We start from the raw sequence: 26,062 nt of genomic DNA, 5'->3' as shown, positions 1-26,062 counted from the left end.
TGCCTTTCCTTCACAGGTCTGCACACCTCATTTGCCTTTTTGCAACTACTAAGGCACTTTCACCTGCCTCAGACTTCTCAGCACCCCTTGAGATGCCTCAATCTTCACACCCCCAACTCCTTAGCGGCTAAAGGAATGTGCCCCTCACAGGACTGAGCTATCCCACAGCCAATTCTCCTTCATGTGACCCTTACCTACAGTCTCACAGGGACCCCCCAGTGTTGAGCCTTTGTGCTTTGCCTTTGTCCTTACCTAGAACCTGCTGTACCCATGTGGTCAGCTGGACGGCTGGAACCTAAGCCCTGAACCCCGAAGGAGGGACCCAATTAGATGCGTAATTTTGTCGACAGTCCACGTCATTGTAGACATCACAAAGGACCACGTTTACAAACAGCCCCATGTTCTACCACCTTGGTCACTTCTGGTGAGTGGAGGCGGAGCACCTCCCCGTACATATCAGGCCTATCATCTCCTACATCCAGATGGCTTACATCACTCTACACCATGAGGGGAGCAGGGAAGAGGTGTTTAGGTGGAACAGCAGGAGAGGCACACCCATCCCCTTTTGTACCATGGAGGCAGGAAGTGACTAGGTAGCAACAGACAGCCCAGTGCCTGAGGCTGGACTGCGATGTAGAAAAGCAGGGTCAGTGCCCAGCAGCCAGCTCAGGTCCTAGAGACCCAGGGCAGAGCTTCTGCAGGAGTTATGGGGTGGTGGGTATGGTGGGTGACTTCTTAGATGTAGGTTTCATGGGGTACCCGAGGGACTCTGACCTCTCTCTTTCACATTCAGCAAGTTCATTCCTGGGGGGCTCTCCAGAGAGTGGGGCTGGTTGCCAGCCAGAAGAAACGACCTGGACACAGTGGCACTGATGCATCCCGATGGCTCTGCCGTTGTGGTGGTGCCCCTAAACTGGTGGGAACAACAGTGGGGTCTGGAAGTGGGCTGAGGAACGGGGTGGGGGCCTTGGCAGGATCACACTCTTAGCTTCTCCTCCCCACTCTAAGCTCCTCTAAGGATATTGCCTCTTACCATCAAAAAGGATCCTACCCGTGGAGAAACTCCCTGGAAACGATCTCACCCTGGCTACTCCCATTCACACCTACCTGTGGTGTCTGCAGTGATGCAGCAGTGGATACTCAAGCTCAGCCTGGGCATTAAAAGGGACAGGGAGTCAGCTCACCGCTGTCTGTGGCTAAAGGGAGCACAACAGAGACCCAGGAGTGAGCACCTGCTTGGCTATAAGCAAGGGCAGTGGTTTGGGTGGTCACTCCCCTGGAGGTGGTACCCAGGGGCTGGAGGCCCCTAAGAAAAAAGACCAGTAAGCCCCAGTGTTCCCCCAGCCCCCATGCTTATGTGAGCATTACTGTGTGCTGCTTGCTGGAAGTGGGCCTGGGCCCCAGGCCTAGAAATGAGCTCACTGTGTTACAAACACAAGATGAGGGGTGAGGGTAAGGGAAAAGAAAGAGACTAGGAAAGCTAGGCCCAAACTGGGAGCTGTGTTTCCTGGAGATGCAAGAACTGGGCCTGTGGAGGCAGCAGTGTCAGCATCAGGGCAGAAGCATAAAAAGCAGCAGCAAGGTGGCTTGAGCAACCAGATGGTTCCTGTGGGACTAGCCAGGGAAAAATGGCAGCTCTTAAAGGAAAATGTTTGAGCCCAGTCCGAAGCGTGAGTGGCTTTATTCGTGGGGGGCAGCTACCCGGTGTCGGCTGTACCAACAAAAGGGGAGGCCTTGCAGGGGCCTCCTGGAATCTGCAGTAGAAAAACCAGTCCCTGGGGAGATGAGGACAAATCATTCTCTTCATCCTCTCAGCCATGCCCAGGGCTGGCCCGGTGCCTGGGGCCCGAGCAGGCGTTGCCCAGCTAGATGGAGACAAATGCCATTTGGAAACAAGGCGTAGCCCACCATAGCCAGTCCTGCCAGCACAGATAAGATCTGGTTCGGCGCCCGGTATGGCTCCTCCTCAGTCTCTGGGCCTGCTGGTGTCTGGCGTGGCGGTGGTACCTCAGCTGAGAAGTCCAAGGAAGGAAGGTGAGTTGGGGAACTGGTTCTCAGATCCTGCCCACTCTCCCAGGGCTGCCCCTCCCATCTGCCCCACTACCTCCATCCCAGGGGAAGTAGAGACTGAGATATTGGGTACAATAGGCACAGAGGTTGTGCAGCCCTTGAGTGGGCCTGCAGCTTCCCACTGGGCAGCTTGCCTGCAGCAGCGGGGCCAAGCCAGCTAAAGGCAGAAGGCGTCCAAGGAGGCAGGGCTGGAGCCAGAGAAGGGTGGGATGGAGGAGAAGCACTGAGGCAGAAGGGGTAAAGATGGGCTGGAGGGAAGAGGTCAGCCCTGGGAGGTGGGCTCCTGGGCAACAGGCTGACCATCAGGGAAAAGGACAGGACACACAGTTCTAGACCTGGTATTGGGAGAGATCCCCAGGTAAGCCAGCCTGGCCTGAAATAGGAGGGCTCTATCCCAGGGCTGCATAAAGGGCACATTCCAGTGCCCACAGCTCTTCCAGGCCCCTCCTGCAGCCTGGCTGCCCTCCATACCCTTTTTGTACCTTTGAAGGCTCTGGCCCCACACACAGCCCACTGGCAGCAGGTTCCAGTATCTGTCCCAAGACCCCATCTGTCCAGAGCCCTGACCCCACCCCAGCCCCAGCCCCAGCTGCTCCATCTGAACCTGTATCTTCTCTCCCAAACCACCCATTACCCTCTTGGGGTCAGACTCACGCGTCTCAGAAAGAACTTTTTGAGAGCCCAGGCGCTGAGAGAGCAGGGTCAGACACTCCCCGAGCCTCTGGGGTACAGCTGTAGGGGCGACACAGGTAGGCTTTACCCAGCTCTTGGGAACAGTTCACCTCCCCACCTAGCCTCCCCATTTCCCTGGCCAGCATCCTTGGGGCTCATCTCCTTCTAGCAGCCCCGGTCTCCAGGCTGCCTCCTTCTCAGCTCTTCCTAGATATAGAGACAGCTATTGCTCCCCACTCAGCTGGCCTCTAGCAGTTCCATGTACTGCAGCTGCGTATTAGGCAGAGGAAAGTTGAGGGGAAAGGTGCCAGCCTCATACTACTTTAGGATTCCCTTCCACATAGTTCTTGGTGTACATCAGTATGTACCTGGATTGGGTAGGCAGGGAAGAAATGAGCAGGTCTGAGCCAATTGTTACCTGTCTGATTCAGGGTGGGCTTCACGGCTATGCTGTCCTGAGTCTCTGTGTGGGTCTATCGTGCCCGACCCTCCCCTGCTAACCATGGTTGGAGTTCTGGGCACACTTCCCTGCCACCGGGAGCAACTTCTCCTCCAGGAGGGCTTATGAAGGCCAAGGTGTCTGCCCTTGCCCGGCTTGACAGATCATAATCAGCATTGTACTTCTGTGGAGGAAATATCCATGGTGTGGACACTGGGGAGCTGCAGGGACTGTGCCACTTGGGAAGGAAGGAGTCCCTGTCTGCTACCCCCCCTCACTGGCCTCTGAGTGTAGTGGAGGTGAGGCAAGGGAACTTTTTCCTACAAGGCTCCCTTGCCTGGGCCCAATGAAGCCTGTTGCTGTTGACAAAAGCCTGGGCCTTGGAGCCTGCTGGCGTCCAAGGTCCAAGCCCAATGAGGGAAAGGAAGTCTCGGCATAAAACTAGAACCAGCTCCCAAATTTCCATGTGGAAAGCTGGAAGGGGCCTGCTGGCGGCAACTTTCTAACAGTAGTAACTTCCCGACCCAAGACACCTAAAGCCCCAACTGTGAGGAGGCTCAGATGCAGGCTGGGACTTGGTCAATGCCTCCCAGGAACCAGGGGAAAGCCATCTCACACTCCCTGGATCCAGGGAGCCATGGGGAGGGCCCCAGCCTGTTCCCCTCAATTGCCCAGCTCACCTTCCTTCCCACTTCATTCCACCAGCCCCCAGACACCACTACCACATACATTCCACCCCATACCCCCAGGTCAGCCTGCCCCTACCTTCCCAGGCTCAGTCCCTGCTCCTCGGCATCCCCCCTCCCACATCCTGAGTAAACTTTGTCCCAGATAACCTCTTAGCCTTGATTGCTTAAATCTCCCTGAGCCTCAGTTTCTCCCGTGTGGAATGGGGGTAGAATCTTTCTCTCAATGCCCCTGTGTCAGAGTAATTTAGAATACTTTGGAAACTGGAAAAGCTCTGTTCACACCCTAAGGGTCAGGGCAGTATTTGTTACCGAGACTTTAATGTGCATCTGGGATCACTCTCTTTTCAGGCTTCTCAATTAGTCCCCAGGTCCTTAACCTTTGGGAGTGAAATGAGAAGGCGTCCACTCCGACACTCTGTTCCCTCTTGGAACCTGACCATCAATGCTAGAAGAACCCTTGGAAACATGCTGTTGGCCCTCTAGTTTCGTAAAGGGAATTACCGGCTGACGGGTTATGTGGCCTGCCCAAGATCACATAGTCGTGGCGAGTAAAGAGGCATAGCCTAGGCCTCCTCCTCTAGTAGAAATGCTCTTTCATCTTCTCAAACTGGCTGTGACCTTGTTCATCCTGAGCCCCATGTCTAGCCCAACCCTAGTCCCTGGTAACAGAGTGGCCCATAAATCTCTCTCCAGTGCCACCATCAGAGGCCAACTGCTGTCTTCTACTCTCCTTCAGCCTGTGCTCCTCTCCCTCCCTGCCCTGACAGGCAGAAAGGTACTATTAACCTCTGGATATCCCACAGTGCCCTGAGCTTCATCTCTTGCTGACTGCTTGAATACATCACAGGTGACACTGTGTGTGTCTCCACCAGCAGACTATTGCTCGCCTTGATGCTCTGGGTCACCTCCATCCCTAGCATATGGCATATATCTGGTGCTCAATAAATGTGTGTATTATTGCAGAATTGACTGAACTTGTCTTACTGGCAGCCTCATCAAGTCACCTACCTCTTTTTTGAGGTGGGTGTGATGTGTCAATGGAACTGAGATGACCTCTCCATGACTGGTCGAAGGGCAGGCAGAGTTCCTGATATTGAGAGAGAAGTACACCTACCAACCAGACCCTTGGCTGCCTAGTCATACATAGGTGCAACACATTCCTACCTGTCTCCCTGTTTCTCCCCTTGTACACCCACTTCACCCCACCCCCAAAGAGGACACTGGGTACCCTGGGGCTCATGTCCAGAGGTTGCTGATCTTGTGTACCTTCAGTGGTGCACATAGTAAATCTGGCATAGGTCTGCAGGGAAGAAGCAAGAGATCCAAGAAGGCAGGGCCATGGCTGTAGTATCAAGAAAATAACATTTATTGAATACCTTATGTGCCATTCCCTATACTTAGTATCTTAGTCTTGAAAAAAGAGTCACTACCATTTCTATTTGCAAATGGGCAACACAGACTCAGAGATTATAGACATGTCCATTGATTACAGGTCAGCCAGGAAAATCCCTTTCCCTCTTTCTCCTCCTTGCCATCTACCTGGTGGACATCTATCCTCAGAAACTTTTCCTAACCAATCCCTCTTCTTGACACTGACCATGCCCTCTCTTTGTAGTATCTATGATCTGTTCCTACTTTAACTTATAAGTGAATATTTTACTATATTTATTTGCTTACCTATCTGCCTTTCTGTAAACTCAAAGGGAGGGAATATTTTATTCATCTTTGCATGGCAATATTTGGTATTTGGAGAAATCTAATAGATGCTCTTTAAAACAAAGGTCAGTAGACCAAATCAAGCAAACAGAGTCTGTCTGATTGCTAAGCTCTTTCTACAAAGCCTGGCTGTGAGTCGTTTAACAAAACAGCTGGGCACAGTAAAATGCTGTTGAAGTGAGGAGAGGAGAGAAGAGAGGAAGAAAGGGGGCTGAGGAGGAGCAGGGTGAAGCTAGAGTGGGTCCCTGAGAGGGTCTTTTGCTAGTAAACCTGCGAATGGAGAAAAAACGCCCAAGAAAGGATTTCTGTAAGGTCACACAGCCAGTGAGTGGATGAGCAAGGACTAGAACCCATCACCTGAACTCCCAACCAGGCTTCTTTTTCATTGCTGCATTAAGCCCTGAAATCACAGCATGGGGCATTGAGTCACGTCTTTGACTGCCTCAGTTTCCCCCCACTGCGCCCGTGCGTGCTGCTGAGTAGCCCATGAAGTTTTGGATGCCACAGCTGGATTCGGCCCCCTCCCCAGTCATCAGGGCACAACAGAGGAGTGCGCCAGCGCCACCCCTCACCAGCACGGCAAGGCTGTCCCAGGTCCGCGGCAGCGGCCCCAGCCCCTGACCAGCAAAACAGCTCCATGGGCGCCGCCATCTTGCCCGCCCACTCTGTCCCAGGAAACACTGCTTGTGTGCTCCTGCCCTGCCCTGCACGGACCGCGCCCCCACCACCGCCCCTCCGGTGGTGCGGTCAGGGGGCCAGGAGAGTCCCCGGGGAGGCCAGGCTTCTTCTGGTCCGACTGGCAGCTGAACTGCGGGGGACTGGGCCGCGGGCCTCCCGGGGAGGGCGGCCGCCGGCCCATCAGGAGTGGCCCACGTAGCCCGGGACAACGCTAGCGGGACACCGCTGTCCGCCGGCGCGCTTCCAGCGAGTCACGGCGCCTCGGCTGAAGTGAAGCCCCGAGCCCCTGAGGCGCGGCAGGCTCAGAGAGCGGGTCTTGTGCCTGGGCCAGGTCACAGGGGAGCTCTTGTAAACTGCACGTGGCCTGTACTGCTCCCGGGGCCCCTTGGGGCTCGTGCCCAAGCAGGAGGGACTACGAGGGGGTCCCCAGGCAGCATGTTCCCACAGCGCGTTATGTTTGGGAGCCAGGCCCTGCGCCGCCTGTCGCCAATGGAAACAAAACAGGGGCGGTGGCGGCGGCCGGAGGCAAGGCCGGGCTGGGGCTTGGGTGGGGAGGGAAGAGCGGCTCGCAGGCTGTGCTTGGGTAGCAGGAACTGCGGCACCCCCTGCTTCATCCCGGGTCACAGCCCGTCCGCTGGAAGTACCACAATGTTCCACAGTCTGGTCCTTGGCTCCTCGCCTGTCCCCTGGTCTTCACGCCTGTCCCTGGTGTCCCTTTTCGTCTTTCCTGGTTTCTTCCTCCCGACCTCACCACTGCTTTAGATTCTCCCTTCGGTTCCCTCAGACGCTTCCAGACTCCAAGCTTTCCTGGGAATGAGGGAGAAAATGGAGAAATGAGCACGTATCAGGGAACCCTGTCTAATAAAGAGCACTTGCCGGAACATCTAACTTCATGCCATGTGGGCATCCTAGACACTACAACCAAGCTGGTTTCGACGCTCCTTGGCATCACTTTCCTGCCAGCTGTGGAGATAATGCCCACTGTCTAGCACTGCCCCTGCCAGGAGGTTCTTGCCCTTCCCACAATCGTGGCTTCCAGAAAACAGTAGCGTTCGGTGGTGCTGTGTGCAGGTAAAGTGGTGCCAATTGTTGGCCATTTCGCCGACCATCGATGTTATGCCATCGCCGGTCGGTGGGCGGTCAGGTTATTGTTTTCGACTGGCTGGTCGGGTGGGCCTGGTGGACAGGAGTGGGCACCACAGAAGTAGTGGGGGAGTTGGAACAGGCCAGAGTCAGGCATGAGCCAGGGCAGAGGACTCAGGAGCTGGATGCTCAGGCTGCCTGGCTGGGGTGGTTCCTGAGCATCTGTAGGCACCCTGGGGTCTGGGGAGAGCAGCCTGAAGGTGGGCATACTGTAGGTCCCTGGGCTTGCGTCCCTCTGGGCTCCTGGCTTGGAATATAGGCGGGGTGGGGACCCAGAAGCCCTGGAGCTCTCCCAGAGGTCTGGTGGTGGGATGGGCCCAATGGATGTGGGGAGAAGGTAGCTGGAAAAAGATGGCCTGTAGGCATAGATTCTTTACTGGCTGGAGGAAAACCACAGGGTGGCCCGGGACACCCAGGAGGCAGAGGAGCTGGGTCCTACATTCCACAGTGGGGAGATAGCCCAGATGGTGGGAGGTCAGGGAGCCCTCAGTGGGCAATGTTCTTATCCCAGAGCAGGTGTGCTGTGCCCCTAGGATGGAAGGAGAACTAGGGTGTGGAACAGGCCAGACTCCCAGAATGGAAAAGAGAAACTGCCTCCCGTTTCTGCGTTGTGGGAACCAGGTGCCACTTTCCTGAGGGGGATCAGCACAGCATCTCCTTTGCGCCACCTGGTGGGGGCATCTCAAATTGTGGGGTGCTGTTTGTGTTTCAAAGTGAGCCTCAAACCTGCAGTTCCCAGAAGGTGGTAATAGGCAATAATGGGGAAAGAGAAGGCCTGTGGCTCCTGTCTTCTGAGGCAACAAAGAGTTGAGGTTTTGTTTTGTTTTGTTTTTGAGGCGAGTTTCACTCTTGTTGCCCAGGCTGGAGTGCAGTGGCGCGTCTCGACTCACTGCAACCTCCGCCTCTGAGTTCAAGCAGTCTCCTGCCCCAGCCTCTGAGTAGCTGGGATTACAGGCACCTGCCACCATTCCGGTGAACATTGTTGTTTTGTATTTTTAGTAGAGGCAGGGGTTCACCATGTTGGTCAGGCTGGTCTCAAACTCCTGACCTTAGGCGATCCCACCTGCCTCAGCCTCCCAAAGTGCTGGGATTACAGGTCTGACCACTTTCGCGTAATCAAGGGTTGAATTTTGAGGTGATTAACGCTGCCTGGTGATGGGAATGGGGAAATATTAGTCAGGGGAGGGCATGCCTTAGCATTTTATCCCATTCTCTAACCTTATTAACCTGCCTGACCAGTAATTGACCTGCTGACTGTGGGAGTCACCGACCAGATGGTAGCTGTGGCAGAAGATCGGTTTCCAGCCCTGCTCACTGCTGGAACCATCTACCTCTTGTCCACCTTCCAGCCTGCCCCCAAGCAGAGGGTGGTGTCCTCTTTGGCCTCTATTCTGCGCCAAGACAACCGCGATGGCTGGGAGGCTCTATTCAGCAAAACCAAAGATCAACAAAAGGTGACTGGTGGGCATGCCACTCCTGCAATGGTGACCTACTTTTAAAGCATTATCCTCATCCCTACTTACAGAGTGCTTCCTCATTCTCCTTGGCCTCCACTGGGGACCAAGGTCCCCATCAGGCTGTGCCCAGACATCAGGGGGAAGCCTGGTGTGGGGTGCCTACAAGGTGCTTTAAGAGGCCATGTACCAAACAGGGTGAGGCTTGAGTCCTGATATTTGTAGGGATGGGAGGTTGTACTTAGGGATGCTTGGAGGGAGGTGAGACTGTCTCTGTGCCTCAGCGATTGGTATAAGGTCTTTTCCAGATCCCTGGAACAGTTCAGTGGCCTAGAGACCAGCTGTCACCATAGGAGAGGGGTCGAGTCATCTGATACCAATGAATACTAAAGTATTTGTCTCTAAAACCAATTATTTTTCCAGCGGTCGGCTTTGTTACCTAGGCTGGAGTGCGGTGGTACAATCTCTCAGCTCCTGCAACCCTCCACCTCACAAGGGTTCAAGCAATTCTATCTTAGCCTCCTGAGTAGCTGAGACTGGTGCCTACCACCAGCCTGGCAAACTTTTGTATTTTTTTGGTAGAAATAGGGTTTCACCATGTTGATGGTTGTTCGAACTCCTGACCTCAAGTGATCAATCTGCCACCTTGGCCCCCTAAAGTGCTGGGATTACGGGTGTGAGTCACTGTGCTGGCCTCTAAACCAATTTCAAAACTTATTTATTGTGTACCTATTACATACAAAGTGTTGACAGCTACATGGTAAATTAGGGGATGGGGGCCCTAGAGATGTGGTATCAGCAGAGTTGATCCAAGGCTCAGCTACCGGGAGGCAGGGGAAGGGGACCAGCACCCATGCCAGTCTCCCCTCCTGGGCAGTACTGGTCTGCTGATACTGTGAGGAGGATGTAAAGTCCGCATGCATTGAACACACAGCAAGCAGGCTGGCGGTGGTGCACACACAGTTCTCCTGCGACTCGGGGTCCTCAGACCCAGCCCTGCTCTGCATCTCTATGTGGACTGCAAACTGGGTGACCAACTTGTACGGAGCCTTCCCTGGCCCCCCATTCCTCCAGCAGGGGAGTCGTGGGCTGGAGATTAGGACTGGACAGAAAGCATATTTGAGGATGCAGGTGGGCGAGGAGGGAGCCTCTGAGTTCTGTGGAAATAGAATTTGCCAGTTGGGGGAAGGGGTTGGTAGACCTTCCCACCTACTCTGCTGCTATCCCCCCAGGGCTTGTGGAATCTAGAAAATTATTCTGGGTGGGTCCATGGCCCGAGGGTAGAGCCCTGAGTGAGTGTCCCATTCAAAGGGGAGACGAGTCCATCCCACAGGTGCAGGTAACCTACAGAGAGACTTGTTTGCTGACATTGGACCATGGGTCCCTGTGGCCTTTAGTGACTCCTGTCTTCTTGACCTCCCTCTCCCAGTAAAACCCATTCCCTTTGGCTCACCCATTCCTAGGGTTTTAACCCTGTTATTTAAATCTTTACCTGACTCCCACAATCTCCAATACAACTATCCCAGAAAAAAAAAGCGGTGAGAGAGGAGTAGTTAATTGCTTGGTCTTGACTGACCAAGAGATACTGGTCTCAGTATTTTTTTTTGGAGATGAGTCTTGTTCTGTTGCCCAGGCTGGAGTGCAGTGGTGCAATCTGGGTCACTGCAATCTCCACCTCACGGGTTTAAGTGATTCTCCTGCCTCCAGCCTCCCCAAGTAGCTGGGGTACGAAGCCCACACCATACCCGGCTAATTTTTGTATTTTAGTAGAGATGGGGTTTTCACCACATTGGCCAGGCTGATCTCGGTACCTAATCTCCAAGTGATCCACCTACCTTGGCCTCTCAAAGTGCGGGTTATAGGCGTGAGCCACTGTGCCGCGACGGTCTCGAGGAGTCTTTATAGTTCCCACTGGCAGCTGTCACTAGCAATTTCTCTGGTATTGCCCATCTGCCTGCTCTCTCTGATGGGGATGTTCAGAAGCTCTCACCTAAATAAAACCTCCCCCAAATACTTGAGGAGGCTCTTGAAAAGAGGGAATGGGATGGCTGGGTGTGGTGAAACCACAGGGGGCGAGGTGGGCTGATCACTCAAGGTCGGAGTTCAAGACCAGCCTGGCCAACATGGTGAAACCTCATCTCTACTAAAATACAAAAAGTGTGGCTGGGCATGGTGGTGGGTGCCTGTGGTCCAGTTACTTGGAGAGTAGAGGCAGGAGAGTCGCTTGAACCCGAGGAGGTGGAGGAGTTGTGGTGAGCTGAGATCGTTACCACTGCATTCTAGCCTGGGCAACAGAGCAAGACTCTGTCTCAAAAAGAAAAAAAAGGCAGAAGCAGCCGATGACTCAAGCCTGTAATCCCAGCACTTTGGGAGGCGGGGCGGGCGGATCACGAGGTCAGGAGATCGAGACCATCCTGGCTAACACGGTGAAACCCCGTCTCTACTAAAAAATACAAAAAAATAGCCGGGCGAGGTGGCGGGCGCCTATAGTCCCAGCTACTTGGGAGGCTGAGGCAGGAGAATGGCGGGAATCCGGGAGGCGGAGCTTGCAGTGAGCCGAGATCCGGCCACTGCACTCCAGCCTGGGCGACAGAGCGAGACTCCGTCTCAAAAAAAAAAAAAAGAAAAAAGAAAAAAGAAGGGAATGGGTGTACTGGGGCCCTGGCCCTGCTTTGGGCCCATCCCTTCTGCCACTACCATGCCTAGGAACCAGGAGGATTTGGGTTTTGACTTCCTGTGAAGCAACTCCCTTAGAGGGCCTTTTGCCCTGTGGAAGGAGCTGGCACTGCTTGTCTGCCAGCTCTACCCTCCCAGTATCCAGCACCCCATCTTTATTCTGGGGCTCCAGCCCTGTCCCTGTCCTCACCTTCCTTCTTCCTCCTCACCAGCCAGGCCTCTTTTCACTTCACCTCACCCCTCTGACTATGTTTTCTTCTCCTCTCCAGTGACCAATGCACTGCACTCCATTCTAGGTGAGTAGGCCACACTGAAGCGGAAGCAGGGACGGGGGAGGAGGCCCCAGGCTCTGGCAGCTGCCTGAAACTAAGTCCTCTTCAGTCAGGAATGTAGTAGGTTTAAAGGCAGAGGTGGGCAGCCGTGGCATGTGCCGGCTTATTGCCCATGGAGGGCCCAGGACTGGTGCTCCAGTACTGAGCCCCTCACACCCTGGGTCCTGACAGGGGAGCAGACCAAGGCGCTGGTCACCCAACTCACCCTCTTCAACCAGATCCTGGTGGAGCTGCGGGATGATATACGAGACCAGGTTTGGGTGGGCCGGTGAAGGGTGGCACTGATTCTGGGGTGGGGTGGCAGATGTCAAGTGCTGACTCCTTCCCATCCTTCTCCAGGTGAAGGAAATGTCCCTGATCCGAAACACCATTATGGAGTGTCAGGTGTGCGGTGAGTGGGAGAGCAGGGGAGGCTCCAGATGATAGTGCCACGTTCCCCACCCAATGGCTTTGGCTTTCCCTTCTCGTGGCTTAAATAGTGACCACCGGGTAGCTCTGACTGTGTCCACCCCTCAGGCTTCCATGAGCAGCGTTCCCACTGCAGCCCCAATCCCTGCTTCCGAGGCGTGGACTGCATGGAAGTGTACGAGTACCCAGGCTACCGCTGTGGGCCCTGTCCCCCCGGCCTACAGGGCAACGGCACCCACTGCAGTGACATCAATGAGGTGGGGGAGGGCAGAGCCCAGAAGGGTACAGAAAACTGGGGTGAGGATGTCAGGAGGAGCCCAAGAGGGTGGGATAAATGCTGGTCCAGAGGAGAAGAATTTGGAGTTTAGGAGAGGTCAGAGGCAAGAAGAGAAATGCAAGATGGGAGAGACAGAAGGCCTAGGGCAAAGACTGAAGGCCACACAGGGAAGGAGCTGGGGAAACTGCAGGGGAGGCTTGAGATGGCGACCAGGCGCATGGGGAGGGAGAGAGGGAACCCCGAGGGAAGCAGGGTGGGGACCAGGAGCACAAGGCAGTTGTGTGGGGGGGAGAGCTGCACAAAGGGGAGCCCTGGAGCAATGGTTCATGGATCACAGGCAGGGGCTTGAGTTTCCCAGAGGGTGGCCTGACCTCTGCCTTCTCATTTGTTCCCCAGTGTGTTCACGCCGACCCCTGTTTCCCGGGCTCCAGCTGCATCAACACCATGCCCGGCTTCCACTGTGAGGCCTGTCCTCGAGGGTACAAGGGCACACAGGTGTCTGGTGTGGGCATTGACTATGCCCGGGCCAGCAAACAGGTCAGACTGGGTAGTGTGTGTGGACAAGGGATCTTGGCCTTGTAGAGGCCAGGGGCTTCTGGGTTAGACATGGGACCCTTGTGATGAATGGGACATGGATGGCTTTGCATCGGCTTTGGGTCTGGGCTTAATGTTGATGTTCACAGATAAGGCCATACCAGTGTCCTCTGCTGTATCTGAGGAGACCCACCATAGGTCTGGTTCCACCCAAAGTCTGCCCCTTCAGGTCTGCAATGACATCGATGAATGCAACGATGGCAACAATGGTGGCTGTGACCCAAACTCCATCTGCACCAACACTGTGGTGAGCTGAATACCCTGAGTGTATTCTGGGGTGGTGGGAATGGTAAAACCCCAACCCTTTCCCCTTCTTACCTTCAAATTTCCTGCTGCCTTTCCTCCTCCCCAGGACACTACACAGATTAGGTGTTCACATGGACTTGGTTTGGAATACTGATTTGCCTCTTGCTAGCTCTTTGGCAGGTTATTTAACTTTTCTGAGCCTCAGCTTCCTCATCTGAAAACCAAGGCTATTATCCACCCTGAAAGGCTGTCATGAGAACCTAAAGGAGATACTGATATGCCTGGCATAGCCGAGTGCCCAGCCCACACCCCGCAGGTGGGGCAGTGCTGGTCCTGGGTGCCTGGTGGGCTCACCCTCGTTCCTAAGATGCTGCCTCTCCACTCTTAGGGCTCTTTCAAGTGTGGTCCCTGCCGCCTGGGTTTCCTGGGCAACCAGAGCCAGGGCTGCCTCCCAGCCCGGACCTGCCACAGCCCAGCCCACAGTCCCTGCCACATCCATGCTCATTGTCTCTTTGAACGCAATGGTGCAGTGTCCTGCCAGGTAAGCTAGGCTTCAGACATGGAAGGAAAAGGGAGAGTCTGGGGAAAGGGGTAGGGCTATGTTTAGGGCCTGGGTTGCAGGCCTTCACAGGAGAGAGGTGGGCCTGAGCCCAGGAACTGGTGGGTGGGGAGAACAGAACCTGAAGCAGGGAAAATAGAGGGAGGAGGGGAGCCAGACCAAACTGCTAGCTCCTACCCTTTGTGTTGCCCTAGTGTAACGTGGGCTGGGCTGGGAATGGGAACGTATGTGGGACTGACACAGACATCGATGGCTATCCAGACCAAGCACTGCCCTGCATGGACAACAACAAACACTGCAAACAGGTGCAGGGAGCAGGCGGGTGAGGGGGTGTAGTGGGGAGCCCAGGCTGGGTCAGGCCAGAACTCATCCATTCTCTTCCCCTGAACTTTAGGACAACTGCCTTTTGACACCCAACTCTGGGCAGGAAGATGCTGATAATGATGGTGTGGGGGACCAGTGTGATGACGATGCTGATGGGGATGGGATCAAGAATGTTGAGGTGACTCCCAGATTGCCCTGCCCCTTGGAGCTCCTCTCCTCTCCTCCTGTCCTCTCAGTGCCTCTCTTACCTCATTTGGCAGCTCTCTAGGAAGGGCTCAATACTCCAAATCAGAGAGGCAAAAACCTCGTGCCCAGGACAAGGAGGCTGGGTGGGTGGGACTGTGCTGAGCAGTTTGTCCATCACAAGGGTGTGATCTTAGAAAAGGATACAGTGACAAAGTAGGTGCAAGATGACAAGTGATTTAGGGGAGACCTGACCCTTCCCCTCCCACCCCTCTGCCCAGGACAACTGCCGGCTGTTCCCCAACAAAGACCAACAGAACTCAGATACAGATTCATTTGGTGATGCCTGTGACAATTGCCCCAACGTTCCCAACAATGACCAGAAGGACACAGATGGCAATGGGGAAGGAGATGCCTGTGACAACGACGTGGATGGGGATGGTGCAGGCCTGGGGCTGAAGGGGTGGCTGGGGGACCTGTAAGAATTTGGATCAGGTAGGGATGAAGAAGGGAAGCTAGGACATCTCTGTGAACTGGGGAGGCAGGCTTGTGGATGCTGGCCTGGGTGAGGAGAGACTACCTGCAGCAGATGTCAATGGGAATGTGAGGCAGGGCGTAGCGTTGGGCAGAGTGTGGACTAGAAGGTAAGACAAGAAACAGGCAGATTTCCTGACCAGTTGTCCTCTAGGTGGGGAGACAAAGTTCAGGACTTTCACCAACCTAGGAGGGAGAGTACAGCGTGTTCTAGTAACAACCTTGTGCCACCCATGTCTTCTAGGCATCCCCAATGGATTGGACAATTGCCCTAAAGTCCCCAACCCACTACAGACAGACAGGGATGAGGACGGGGTGGGAGATGCTTGCGACAGCTGTCCTGAAATGAGCAATCCTACCCAGGTACAGGGGGATGGTAAGGACGGGAGGGATGAGAGTACTGATGGATGAAGCCCCAGCCCTTTGGATGGGAAGTGGTCAGATCACCCTCTTCAGAGTTATAAAGAGGAGATGGTGAGAACAGGTCCCTCTCTCTCAGACAGATGTAGACAGCGACTTGGTGGGGGATGTCTGTGATACCAATGAAGACAGGTAAGGTCTTGATCAAGAGATGCAAGGTATTTCTTTTTTTTTTTTTTTTTTTTTTTTTTGAGACGGAGTCTTGCTCTGCTGCCCAGGCTGGAGTGCAGTGGCACGATCTCGGCTCACTGCAAGCTCCGCCTCCTGGGTTCACGCCATTCTCCTGCCTCAGCCTCCCGAGTAGCTGGGACTACAATTGGCCACCACCACACATGGCTAATTTTTTGTGTTTTTAGTAGAGATGGGGTTTCACTGTGTTAACCAGAATGGTCTCGATCTCGTGACCTCGTGATCCGCCTGCCTCAGCCTTCCAAAGTGCTGGGATTACAGGTGTGAGCCACCGCACCCAGCCTCCTATTTTTTTTGAGATGGAGTCTCACTCTGCCACCCAAGCTGGAGTGCAGTGATGTGGTATCGGCTTACTGCAACCTCTGCCTCCAGGGTTCAAGTGATTTCCCTGCCTCAGCCTCCTGAGTAGCTGGGATTACAAGCGCGTGCTACCAAGCTCGGCTAATTTTTTTTTTCAGTAGAGACAGGGTTTCGTTGTGTTGGCCAGGCTGGTCTCGAACTCCTGAAGTCAGGTGATCTGCCCACCTTGGCTTCCCAAAGTCCTGGGAATACAGGCGTGAGCCACTGTGCCCGGGCCATAGTATATTCTAAATTCCTTCTATGATTTAGCCTTAATTCTCTATCGCTATTGAGCAGGAAGTCATTCTTATAGTCATCCCTCCATTCCTACTGCTGGACCTTCACCTCGGAAAACTGACTGCCAGAGGTCTGATTGTATGGAGAGTAGACTCCAGAGGCTCCCAGGCAGAAGCAAGGGGAAGGACAAGGAGTACCTTTAAAGCCTTTATTTGGTACCTGTTCTTCTGATTAGTGATGGGGATGGGCATCAGGACACCAAGGACAACTGCCCACAGCTGCCAAATAGCTCCCAGCTGGACTCAGACAACGATGGACTTGGAGATGAGTGTGATGGGGATGATGACAATGATGGCATCCCAGATTACGTGCCTCCTGGTCCTGATAACTGCCGCCTGGTACCCAATCCCAATCAGAAGGACTCAGATGGTAAGCCTGGGGACCCAGAGCATGTTGCCTTTGCCCAGCTGGAGGCAGCAAGCCCCGTTGGGAAGTGAGGAACGGTAAGGTGGGGAAAGAAGTCAGGAATGCAAGGCCCAACAGGTGGTATTGTTGCCTAATGGCAGTGGCCAGGGCCTTCCTGAGCACCCAGCCTCACTCTGCCCAGGCAATGGCGTTGGTGATGTGTGTGAGGATGACTTTGACAATGATGCTGTGGTCGACCCCCTGGATGTGTGTCCCGAAAGTGCAGAGGTAACGCTTACGGATTTTCGGGCCTATCAGACCGTCGTCCTGGATCCTGAGGGTGATGCTCAGATTGACCCAAACTGGGTTGTGCTCAACCAGGTACTCGGGGCAGTGGGCTGGGCAGGTGCTATCAGGGCTACTGGGGCAGGGGGCCTGGGAGGGATAGCACACCTGCATCACAGCTTTTTCTTTACTATACAACCCCAGGGCATGGAAATCGTTCAGACCATGAACAGTGACCCTGGCTTGGCAGTTGGTATGTAAGGGATATATAGTTCAATCACTTCCAAATGGAGGAATCCTATAGGGGCAGAGGGTAGGGGAGGAAACAGACAGGGAGAATGGGCAAAGTGGTGAGAGAGAAGGCAGTGGCACAAGCTGGCCACACACACAGCAGGCATCCTTTCCCAACTTCACCCCATGATGGGCCACCAGTAGCTTTGCTGCCCCTGACCTTTATCCCACCCCCACCCCAGGATACACGGCCTTCAATGGTGTGGACTTTGAAGGCACCTTCCATGTGAACACAGTGACTGACGATGACTACGCAGGCTTTCTCTTCAGTTATCAAGACAGTGGCCGCTTCTACGTAGTCATGTGGAAGCAGACTGAGCAGACCTACTGGCAGGCTACACCCTTTCGGGCGGTTGCCCAGCCCGGGCTGCAGCTCAAGGTCCCCAGCTGCTCAGATTCCCCAACCCAGGGCCCTTTCCCAAAGCTCTCCTCTGCAGCCCCAGGGCCTCCCCCACTGCTTGACTGGGAACCCTCTTACCCAGACATCTGGCTTAGAGCCAGCTCTGTGGGGCATTTTCATGACCGCCTTGACTCCCTTTCCCACCTGCACTTACCAACCTGTTGTCTCCCCTCACTCCAGTTCTGCAGTTGACCCACTGTCTTTGCCAATGTCTCCCAGGCAGTGACATCAGTGTCTGGCCCAGGTGAGCACCTCCGAAATGCCCTGTGGCATACTGGCCACACCCCTGATCAGGTGCGACTACTGTGGACGGACCCACGAAATGTGGGCTGGCGGGACAAGACCTCCTATCGCTGGCAGCTTCTGCACCGGCCTCAAGTTGGCTACATTCGGTAAGGAGAGGGGCTGAGCCCACCTGTGGGACTCAGGCTGGGCCTGTCCTTCCTCTTTAGCTGGGACTCACCAGTGACCTCTCCATGGGTGGGGACTGCAGCCACTTCTCTCCATCTCCCTTTCTCACCACGGACACAAGCACCTATGAGTGATGTTGGTGAAGTCACTCCTCCTCCATGACCTATTTTCCCCTCTGTAAAATGAGGGCATTGGGTTAGATGCCCTTTACAGTTCTCCAGAAGCCTCCAAACCCAGGCCAATCTGTGGAGGGGCACATCACATCTGGTCCCTTAGTTGGTATGGCCTGGAATCTGTCTTATCAACCTGGATAAGGATCATCTGACCTGGAAGGGATCATCATTTACAGAAGAGAAAACCAAGGCCCTGACTTCACAGGCCTCGGTTCAGCACTTTGTTCACAACTTTGCATTCCTCTCCAACAAGTAGCCCTAGTTGGTGGGGATGAACAGGAAGGGAGGGGAAATGGGTCTGCTTAGAGGCTGGACTTTCCATGGCCAAGAGCCCAGAATCCAGGAACCTGGGTTGGTTCCCCTTTAAGGTGCCTGGGGCTGTGGGGTGCCAGGACAGGGGATAAAAGGGGGTGGACTAGAGCCTGGGAAGCGGGTGACTTCACCCCCCAGCCCATTGTGCTTATCGTCATGGCAACCCAATCCTCGCTTGGAATGCGGCTGGTGCTTTGAGATGCAAAAGGAGCTGGACAAAGAGCTGGGGCCCCAGGCCTGAGAAAAGCACCCCCCTTCCCTCTCCTTCCTGCCTCCCTTTCCCTCCCTCCCTTCTCTCTCAGGCCTGGTGAGCTCAAGGGGGGCTGGGGAAAAGCAAGGCCCCAGGCATGGTGGCAGAGTGCCCACTGGCACCCTAGCACCAATGGACACTCCTATCCTGGAATCCTGGACAGGGTGAAGCTCTATGAGGGACCCCAGCTTGTGGCGGATTCTGGGGTGATTATTGACACATCCATGCGAGGGGGGCGTCTTGGTGTATTCTGCTTTTCCCAAGAAAACATCATTTGGTCCAATCTCCAGTATCGATGCAATGGTGAGGTGACTGATTGAGATGAACCTGATCCTTCATGCCTTATGGGAGAGCCACATCCTCTGACTTTACTTATTTCCCCTTCAGACACAGTGCCTGAGGACTTTGAGCCATTCCGGAGGCAGCTGCTCCAGGGAAGGGTGTGAGGAGGAGGCCACCGGATTCAGAATTCAGAATTTTAGACCCTTTGGCCTTGGGATCCACCCTGGAGACCCTGAGGTCTAAGCTACAGCCCCTCAGCCAACCACAGACCCTTCTCTGGCACCCAAAAGGAGTTCTGTTCCAGAGGGGTGGTCGCCCCACTCTTCAGGGGATGAGTTTTCAAGGGGTATTACTCAGGCACTAACCCCAGGAAAGATGACAGCACATTGCCATAAAGTTCTGGTTGTTTTCTAAGCCAGTGCAACTGCTTATTTTAGGAATTTTCCGAGATAGGGTGGGGAAGTGGAAGGAATCGGGGAGTAGAAGAGAAAGCCTGGGAGGGGGGAAGTTAGGGATCTAGGGGAAGTTTGACTGATTTGGGGGTGCGGGTTGGGGAGGTGCTGGATGGAGTTAAGTGAAGGATAGGGTGCCTGTCGGAGGATGCCCGAAGTCCTCCCAGCCCCACTTACTCACGGTGGCAGCGGCGACACTCCAGTCTATCAAAGATCCGCCGGGATGGAGAGCCAGGAGGGCGGGGGCTGCCCCGCTAGGGGTAGGGGGGAGGCCGGGGGGCCGGGGGGGCCGGAGGCCGGGACGAGTGCAATATTGGCGGGGGAAAGAACAACACTGCACCGCGTCCCGTCCCTCCCGCCCGCCCGGGGCCCGGGATCCCGCTCCCCACCGCCTGAAGCCGGCCCGACCCGGGAACCCGGGGCGCGCTGGGGAGTTGGGAGTTGGGTTCACCTTGGAGGCCAGAGAGACTTGGCGCCCACAAGGCAAAGGGAATGGTAAGGGGGAGGGGGGAAGAAGAACGGGAGTTTGCGGAGTCCCGGAAGGCCGCTTTCCGACGCCCGGGCGTTGCGCGCGCTTGCTCTTTAAGTACTCAGACTGCCCGGCGCGGAGCCGTCGCCATGGTGACGCGTGTCCCAGCAACCGAACTGAATGGCTGTTGCCTGGTAATGCCGGGAGTTGAGGTTTGGGGCCGCCCACCTAGCTACTCTGGTTTTCTCCAGCCTGCGAGTGGGGGGCTCCCCGCCTCCCCGGCCCGCGTTCCCGGGCGCACTGACGTCAGACGCCCCCACCCCGCCCAGCGCCCGCCCCGAGGTCTCGCCGCGCACAAAGCTGCGCCTCGGGTACCGAGCGGCGCGCGGGCGGGAACGGTGGTCTCTCGTCTGCTGATCCGATGCTCTCCAATCCCGTGCCTCGCCGAAGTGTTTTTAAAGTGCTTTCCAACCTGTGTCTTTGGGGCTGAGAACTGTTTTCCGAATACAGGCGGAACTGCTTCCGTTGGCCTAGAGCGCAGCCTGCGACTGCGGGACCCAAGTTCCACGTGCTGCCGCGGCCCGGGATAGCTTCCTCCCCTGGTGCACTGCTGCCGCACACACCTCTCGGCTCTTGCGCATTACGCACCTTACGTGTGCTTTTGCCTTCCACTACGTACCTACCTGTCCCCAATACCACTCTGCTCCCCAAAGGATAGTTCTGTCCCTAAATCCCATTCTGTCACCCCAACTACTCTCTGCGCCCCCCCCCCCTTTTTGAGACGGAGTCTTGCTCTGTCGCCCAGGCTGGAGTGCAGTGGTGCGATCTCGGCTCAGAGCAACCTCTGCCTCCTGAGTTCAGGCGATTCTCCTGCCTCAGCCTCCTAAGTAGCTGGGATTACAGTGCCCGCCACCACGCTCAGCTAATTTTTGTATTTTTTAGTAGAGACGGGGTTTCACCAACTTGGCCAGGCTGGTCTTAGAACTCCTGACCTCGTGATCCACCCGCCTCGCCCTTTCAAAGTGCTGGGATTACGGGCGTGAGCCACCGCGCCCGGCCCGATCTGCCTCTTAAGTACATAACGGCCCACACAGAACGTGTCCAACTCCCCTGCCCACGTTCCAATGTCCTCTCCCACATATCTCAGTGCCCCTTCCACATACCTCAGGACCCCACCCGCTTAGCTCCATTTCCTCCAGACGCCACCACCACGCGTCCAGGAGTGCCCCCTCCTAAAGCTCCCAGAAGTCCACCATGCTGTGCGTTCCTCCCTCCCTGGCCACGGTAGTGACCCTTCTCTCCCGGGCCCTACCTCCCTCTCGCGGGCTCTCGCTGCCCCACTTAGGCAGCGCTGCCCTTACTCCTCTCCGCCAGGTCAGAAAAGCTCCTCAGCCGGCGCGGTCCAGCCCCGCAAGGCTCCTGGTGACCACTAGAGGGCGGGAGGAGCTCCTTGCCGGTGGTGGACAGTGACAAGGAAGGACCCTAGGGTTCATCGGAGCCCAGGTTTCCTCCCTTAAGTGGAAATTTCTTCCCCCACTCCCTTCTCAGGAGAATGCCAAGGAGGGAACCCAGGCTGCTGGAAAGTCCGGCTGGGGCGGGGACTATGGGTTTCAGGGTAGAACTGCGTTTGGAACGGGACAGGGAGCGGTTAGAAGGGTGGGGCTATTCCGGGAAGTGGTGGGGGGAGGGAGCCCAAAACTAGCACCTAGTCCACTCATTATCCAGCCCTCTTATTTCTTGGCCCCGCTCTGCTTCAATGGACCCAAGGAGGGCAGGGAAGTGGAGTGGGAGACCTAGGGGTGGGCTTCCTGGCCTTGCTGTACAGAACCTCAACCTAGCCGTCTTTGTTCCCCATTCCCACCTTAGTTGTTGCCCTGGGGCTAGAACTAGAGCCCAGGGGCCCCAGGTTCCAGACTGCCCCTCCCCACTCCACCCTGGAGCCAGGGAGTGGTTGGTGAAAGGGGGAGGCCAGCTGGAGAACAAATGGGTAGTCAGGGGGTTGAGCGATTAGAGCCCTTGTAGCCTACCCAGGAATGGTAGGGGAGGAGGAGGAACAGGTAGGAGGTAGGGAAGGGGGAGGGGGCGGGGTTTTGTCACCTGTCACCTGCTCCAGCTGTGCCTAGGGCGGGCGGGCAGGGGGGAGGGGGGCCAGGGGGACTGGTATAAAGCAGCAGGCGCCTGTGCCCGCTCCACCTCTCAAGCTGCGCCTGCCTGAGTCTGTTCTGCCCTCTCCCCTCCCAGTCCACCACCACCATGACACCAGGCACCCAGTCTCCTTTCTTCCTGCTCCTGATCCTCACAGTGCTTACAGGTGAGGGGCACAAGGTGGGGAGTGGGCTGTCCTGCTTAGGTGGTCTTCGTGGTCTTTCTGTGGGTTTTGCTCCCTGGCAGATGCACCATGAAAGGCAAGAATTCTGTCTGTGCCAGAAGGAGGGAGAGGCTAAGGACAGGCTGAGAAGAGATGCCCCCACCCCTAAGAGTGGGTGCCAGGGGCAAGCAAATGTCCTGAAGAGAAGTCTAGGGGGAAGGGAGTAGGGAGAGGGAAGGCTTAAGAGGGGAGAAATGCAGGGGCCAGGAGCTGAGGCCTGTGGGCAGACAGAAGGAGGCTGCTGCAGGGAAGGAGGCAGCCAACCCAGGGGCTGCTGAGGCTGCCCACTCCCCAGTCCTCCTGGTATTATTTCTCTGGTGGCCAGAGCTTGTATTTTCTTCTTGCTCTTATTTTTCCTTCAACCCAACCCTATTACTTTAACTTATCACAGCTGCCACAGCCCCTGAACCGACAACAGTTGTTACAGGTTCTGGTCATACAAACTCTACCCTAGGCGGAGAAAAGGAGACTTCGACTACCCAAAGAAGTTCAATGCCCATCTCTACTAAGAATGCTGTGAGTATGACCAGCAGACTCTCCAGCCACAGCCCCGTTTCAGGCTCCTCCACCACTCAGGGACAGGACGTCACCCCAGCCCTGGCCATGGAACCAGCCACAGGTTCGGCTACCACCTTGGGACACGATGTCACCTCGGCCCCGGACACCAGTGCAGCCCCGGGCTCCGCCGCCCCCCCAGCCCACGATGTCACCTCGGCCCCGGGCACCAGTGCAGCCCCGGGCTCCGCCGCCCCCCCAGCCCACGACGTCACCCCGGCCCGGGACACCAGTGCAGCCCCGGGCTCCGCCGCCCCCCCAGCCCACGATGTCACCTCGGCCCCGGGCACCAGTGCAGCCCCGGGCTCCGCCGCCCCCCCAGTCCACGATGTCACCTCGGCCCCGGGCACCAGTGCAGCCCCGGGCTCCGCCGCACCCCCGGGCTCCGCTGCACCCCCAGCCCACGATGTCACCTCGGCCTCAGACTCTGCATCAGGCTCAGCTTCCACTCTGGTGCACAGCACCACCTCTGCCAGGGCTACCACCACCCCAGCCAGCAAGAGCACTCCATTCTCAATTCCCAGCCACCACTCTGATACTCCTACCACCCTTGCCAGCCACAGCACCAAGACTGATGCCAGTAGCACTCACCATAGCACAGTACCTCTTTTCACCTCCTCCAATCACAGCACTTCTCCCCAGTTGTCTCTTGGGGTCTCTTTCTTTTTCTTGTCTTTTCACATTTCAAACCTTCAGTTTAATTCCTCTCTGGAAGATCCCAGCACCAACTACTACCAACAGCTGCAGAGAGACATTTCTGCATTGGTGAGTATCAGCCTTTCCTTTCCCATGTTCCCCTGAAGCAGCCATCAGAACTGTCCACACCCTTTGCATCAAGCCTGAGTCCTTTCCCTCTCACCCCAGTTTTTGCAGATTTATAAACAAGGGGATTTTCTGGGCCTCTCCAATATTATGTTCAGGTATAGTTCTGGATGTGGACTCAGTGTGGTGGTTGGAGGGTGGGTGTTGGTCATGACCATAAGGAGGGACTGGTGCACTCAAGGTTGGGGGAGAGTCCTGAGCCAGAGCTGGGACCCGTGGCTGAAGTGCCCATTTCCCTGTGACCAGGCCAGGATCTGTGGTGGTACAATCGACTCTGGTCTTCCGGGAAGGTACCACCAATGTCCACGATGTGGAGACACAGTTCAATCAACGTAAAACGGAAGCAGCCTCTCGATATAACCTGACGATCTCAGACATCAGCGGTGAGGCTACTTTCCTGGCTGCAGCCCAGCACCATGCTGGGGCCCCTCTCCTTCCAGTGTCTAGTTCCCCACTTTTTCCTCAGTGCTGGCAGTTAGAGGGGCACCTCCTCTGGGAGACTGCCCTAACCACTGCTTTTCCTTTTAGTGCGTGATGTGCCATTTCCTTTCTCTGCCCAAACCGGGGCTGGGGTGCCAGGCTGGGGCATTGCGCTCCTGGTGCTGGTCTGTGTTCTGGTTGTGCTGGCCATCGTCTATTTCATTGCCTTGGTGAGTGCAGTCCCTGGCCCTGATCAGTGTCCTCCCCCCTGCCGACAGAAAGCACTCCATGGTCTGCCATAACCTCCTATTTCCCCAGGCTGTCTGTCAGTGCCGCCAAAAGAACTACAGGCAGCTGGACATGTTTCCCGCCCGGGATGCCTACCATCCTATGAGCGAGTACCCCACCTACCACACCCATGGGCGCTATGTGCCCGCTGGTGGTACCAATCGTAGCCCCTATGAGGAGGTGAGATTGGGCCCCACAGGCCGGGGGAGGCAGAGGCTTTGGCTGGGCAAGGGTTCTGAAGGGGGTACTTGGAAAACCCAAAGAGCTTGGAAGAGGTGAGAAGTGGCATGAAGTGAGCAGAGGAGGACCTGGCAAGGATCGGGGGGCAGAGGTCAGAGGAGTTCTGGGGGACAGGCCTGGGAGGAGACCATGAAAGAAAGGGGCCCTCAAGAGGGAGTGGCCCCACTACCAGAATTCCTAAAAGAGCATTGGCTGTCCACATGCATGCTGGCTGGCCCTGGCTGAACTGGTGCCACCAGAGCAGTTTTGTTTTGTTTTGTTTGCACCCAGAGGCAAAATGGGTAGAGCACTATGCCCAGGGGAGCCCTTCCTGAGGAGTCACAGGGGTGAGCCCCTGTGCCCCTAATCATCTCCTAGGAATAGAGGGTAGACCGAGAAAGGCTGGTGTAGGGGGAGGTTTCCCAGGTAGAGGAAGAAGTGTCAGCAGACCAGGTGAGCCTGGGTGCCAGTTGGGTCCTTGGGAGCTTCAAGGAAGTAAGGAACCCTCCCTCCTTCCTCTCCTGGCTTTTCTCTGTGGGACCTAGTAAATAATTACTGCAGCCACCTGAGGCTGGAAAACCACTCCAGGTTGGGGAGGAGAGAGGAGTTTATTTTTCTTGCTCCTATTTTCCTCGTCCTGGTGACCTCCCTCTCTCGGTTTTACAAAGACACAGATACACACACACACACACATATGCACACACACACACACACCCCCCTACACACCTTCTTTGGCTGGAGCAGCAGAGAATAGGGGGACAAGGCGGCTGATTAGAGCCAAGAAGAGGAAGTGAAGGAGAGCAGAGGGAGGAGGGCAGCCCTGTTTACAGTTACTGGCTGGTGGGGTGGCAGGTGCTCTCTCTGAATAAGCCCTTTGAGAGCTGGCCAGGACTCTGGACTGATTACCCCAGCCTGGGGTGGCATCCAGGGGCTCTAGGAGGTACCTTCTGCTCCTCACCCTGGATCTCTTTTCCTTCCACCTAGGTTTCTGCAGGTAATGGTGGCAGCAGCCTCTCTTACACAAACCCAGCAGTGGCAGCCACTTCTGCCAACTTGTAGGGGCACGTCGCCTACTGAGCTGAGTGGCCAGCCAGTGCCAGTCCACCCCACTCAGGTTCTTCAGGGCCAGAGCCCCTGTACCCTGTTTTGGGCTGGTGAGCTGGGAGTTCAGGTGGGCTGCTCACAGCCTTCCTCAGAGGCCCCACCAAGTTCTCGGCACCTTCTCGGTCTGTGGAAGCTCATGGGGGCCCTTGAGGGCTTATGCCTGGGAAGTGTTGCAGTGGGGCTCCCAGGAGGACTGGCCCAGAGAGCCCGGAGATAGCAGGGGACCTGAACAGGACTGAATAAAACGTGGCCTCCTGCTGCGCCAACTTCTGATCTTTCATCTGTGGCCCGTGGGCAGCAGGGCCGTCAGAATGTGTGTGAGAGGCCTGGGGGAGGAGACAGGGAGGCCAGGAAGCAGTAAGGAGCGGGTTTGTTTG

General features: G+C 55.9%; 3 protein-coding genes across 13 annotated transcripts in view; all 3 read left to right on the top strand.

Annotated features, from left to right (window-relative positions):
* The window catches only part of GBA (glucosylceramidase beta), a 55,736-nt gene that overhangs the window by 5,002 nt on the left and 24,672 nt on the right, over window positions 1–26,062 (top strand). The gene's annotated exons all lie outside the window — the stretch shown is intronic.
* LOC116269767 (thrombospondin-3-like) lies at window positions 12,006–19,402 on the top strand. Of its 2 annotated transcripts, none has more exons than XM_031653515.1 (18): window positions 12,006–12,123; window positions 12,209–12,253; window positions 12,386–12,534; window positions 12,951–13,091; window positions 13,318–13,395; window positions 13,783–13,935; window positions 14,148–14,258; window positions 14,348–14,455; window positions 14,742–14,901; window positions 15,239–15,357; window positions 15,494–15,546; window positions 16,415–16,608; window positions 16,787–16,965; window positions 17,074–17,122; window positions 17,343–17,539; window positions 17,780–17,952; window positions 18,870–19,009; window positions 19,094–19,402. In XM_031653515.1, the coding sequence occupies exons 3-18, from the start codon at window positions 12,445–12,447 to the stop codon at window positions 19,150–19,152; spliced, it is 2,004 nt and encodes a 667-aa protein (XP_031509375.1). In that variant the 5' UTR covers window positions 12,006–12,123; window positions 12,209–12,253; window positions 12,386–12,444; the 3' UTR covers window positions 19,153–19,402. The 2 variants fall into 2 exon arrangements, with proteins under 2 accessions (XP_031509375.1, XP_031509364.1); XM_031653504.1 differs by having other exon boundaries at window positions 12,047–12,123; window positions 12,209–12,260.
* Window positions 20,912–25,951, top strand: LOC116269769 (mucin-1-like). Of its 10 annotated transcripts, none has more exons than XM_031653555.1 (7): window positions 20,912–21,412; window positions 22,151–22,220; window positions 22,669–23,597; window positions 23,697–23,752; window positions 23,901–24,037; window positions 24,183–24,304; window positions 24,393–25,559. In XM_031653555.1, exons 2-7 carry the CDS (start codon window positions 22,163–22,165, stop codon window positions 24,639–24,641), a joined length of 1,551 nt encoding a protein of 516 aa, XP_031509415.1. In that variant the 5' UTR covers window positions 20,912–21,412; window positions 22,151–22,162; the 3' UTR covers window positions 24,642–25,559. The 10 variants fall into 10 exon arrangements, with proteins under 10 accessions (XP_031509415.1, XP_031509431.1, XP_031509425.1 ...); XM_031653571.1 differs by having other exon boundaries at window positions 20,914–21,412; window positions 22,732–23,597; XM_031653574.1 differs by lacking the exon at window positions 20,912–21,412 and adding an exon at window positions 25,566–25,951 and having other exon boundaries at window positions 22,069–22,220; window positions 22,705–23,597; window positions 24,393–24,542.

The sequence above is a fragment of the Papio anubis genome, chromosome 1 (genome assembly GCF_008728515.1).
Source record: "Papio anubis isolate 15944 chromosome 1, Panubis1.0, whole genome shotgun sequence".
NCBI lineage: Eukaryota > Metazoa > Chordata > Mammalia > Primates > Cercopithecidae > Papio > Papio anubis.
This window is presented reverse-complemented; position numbering and strand designations above follow the sequence as displayed.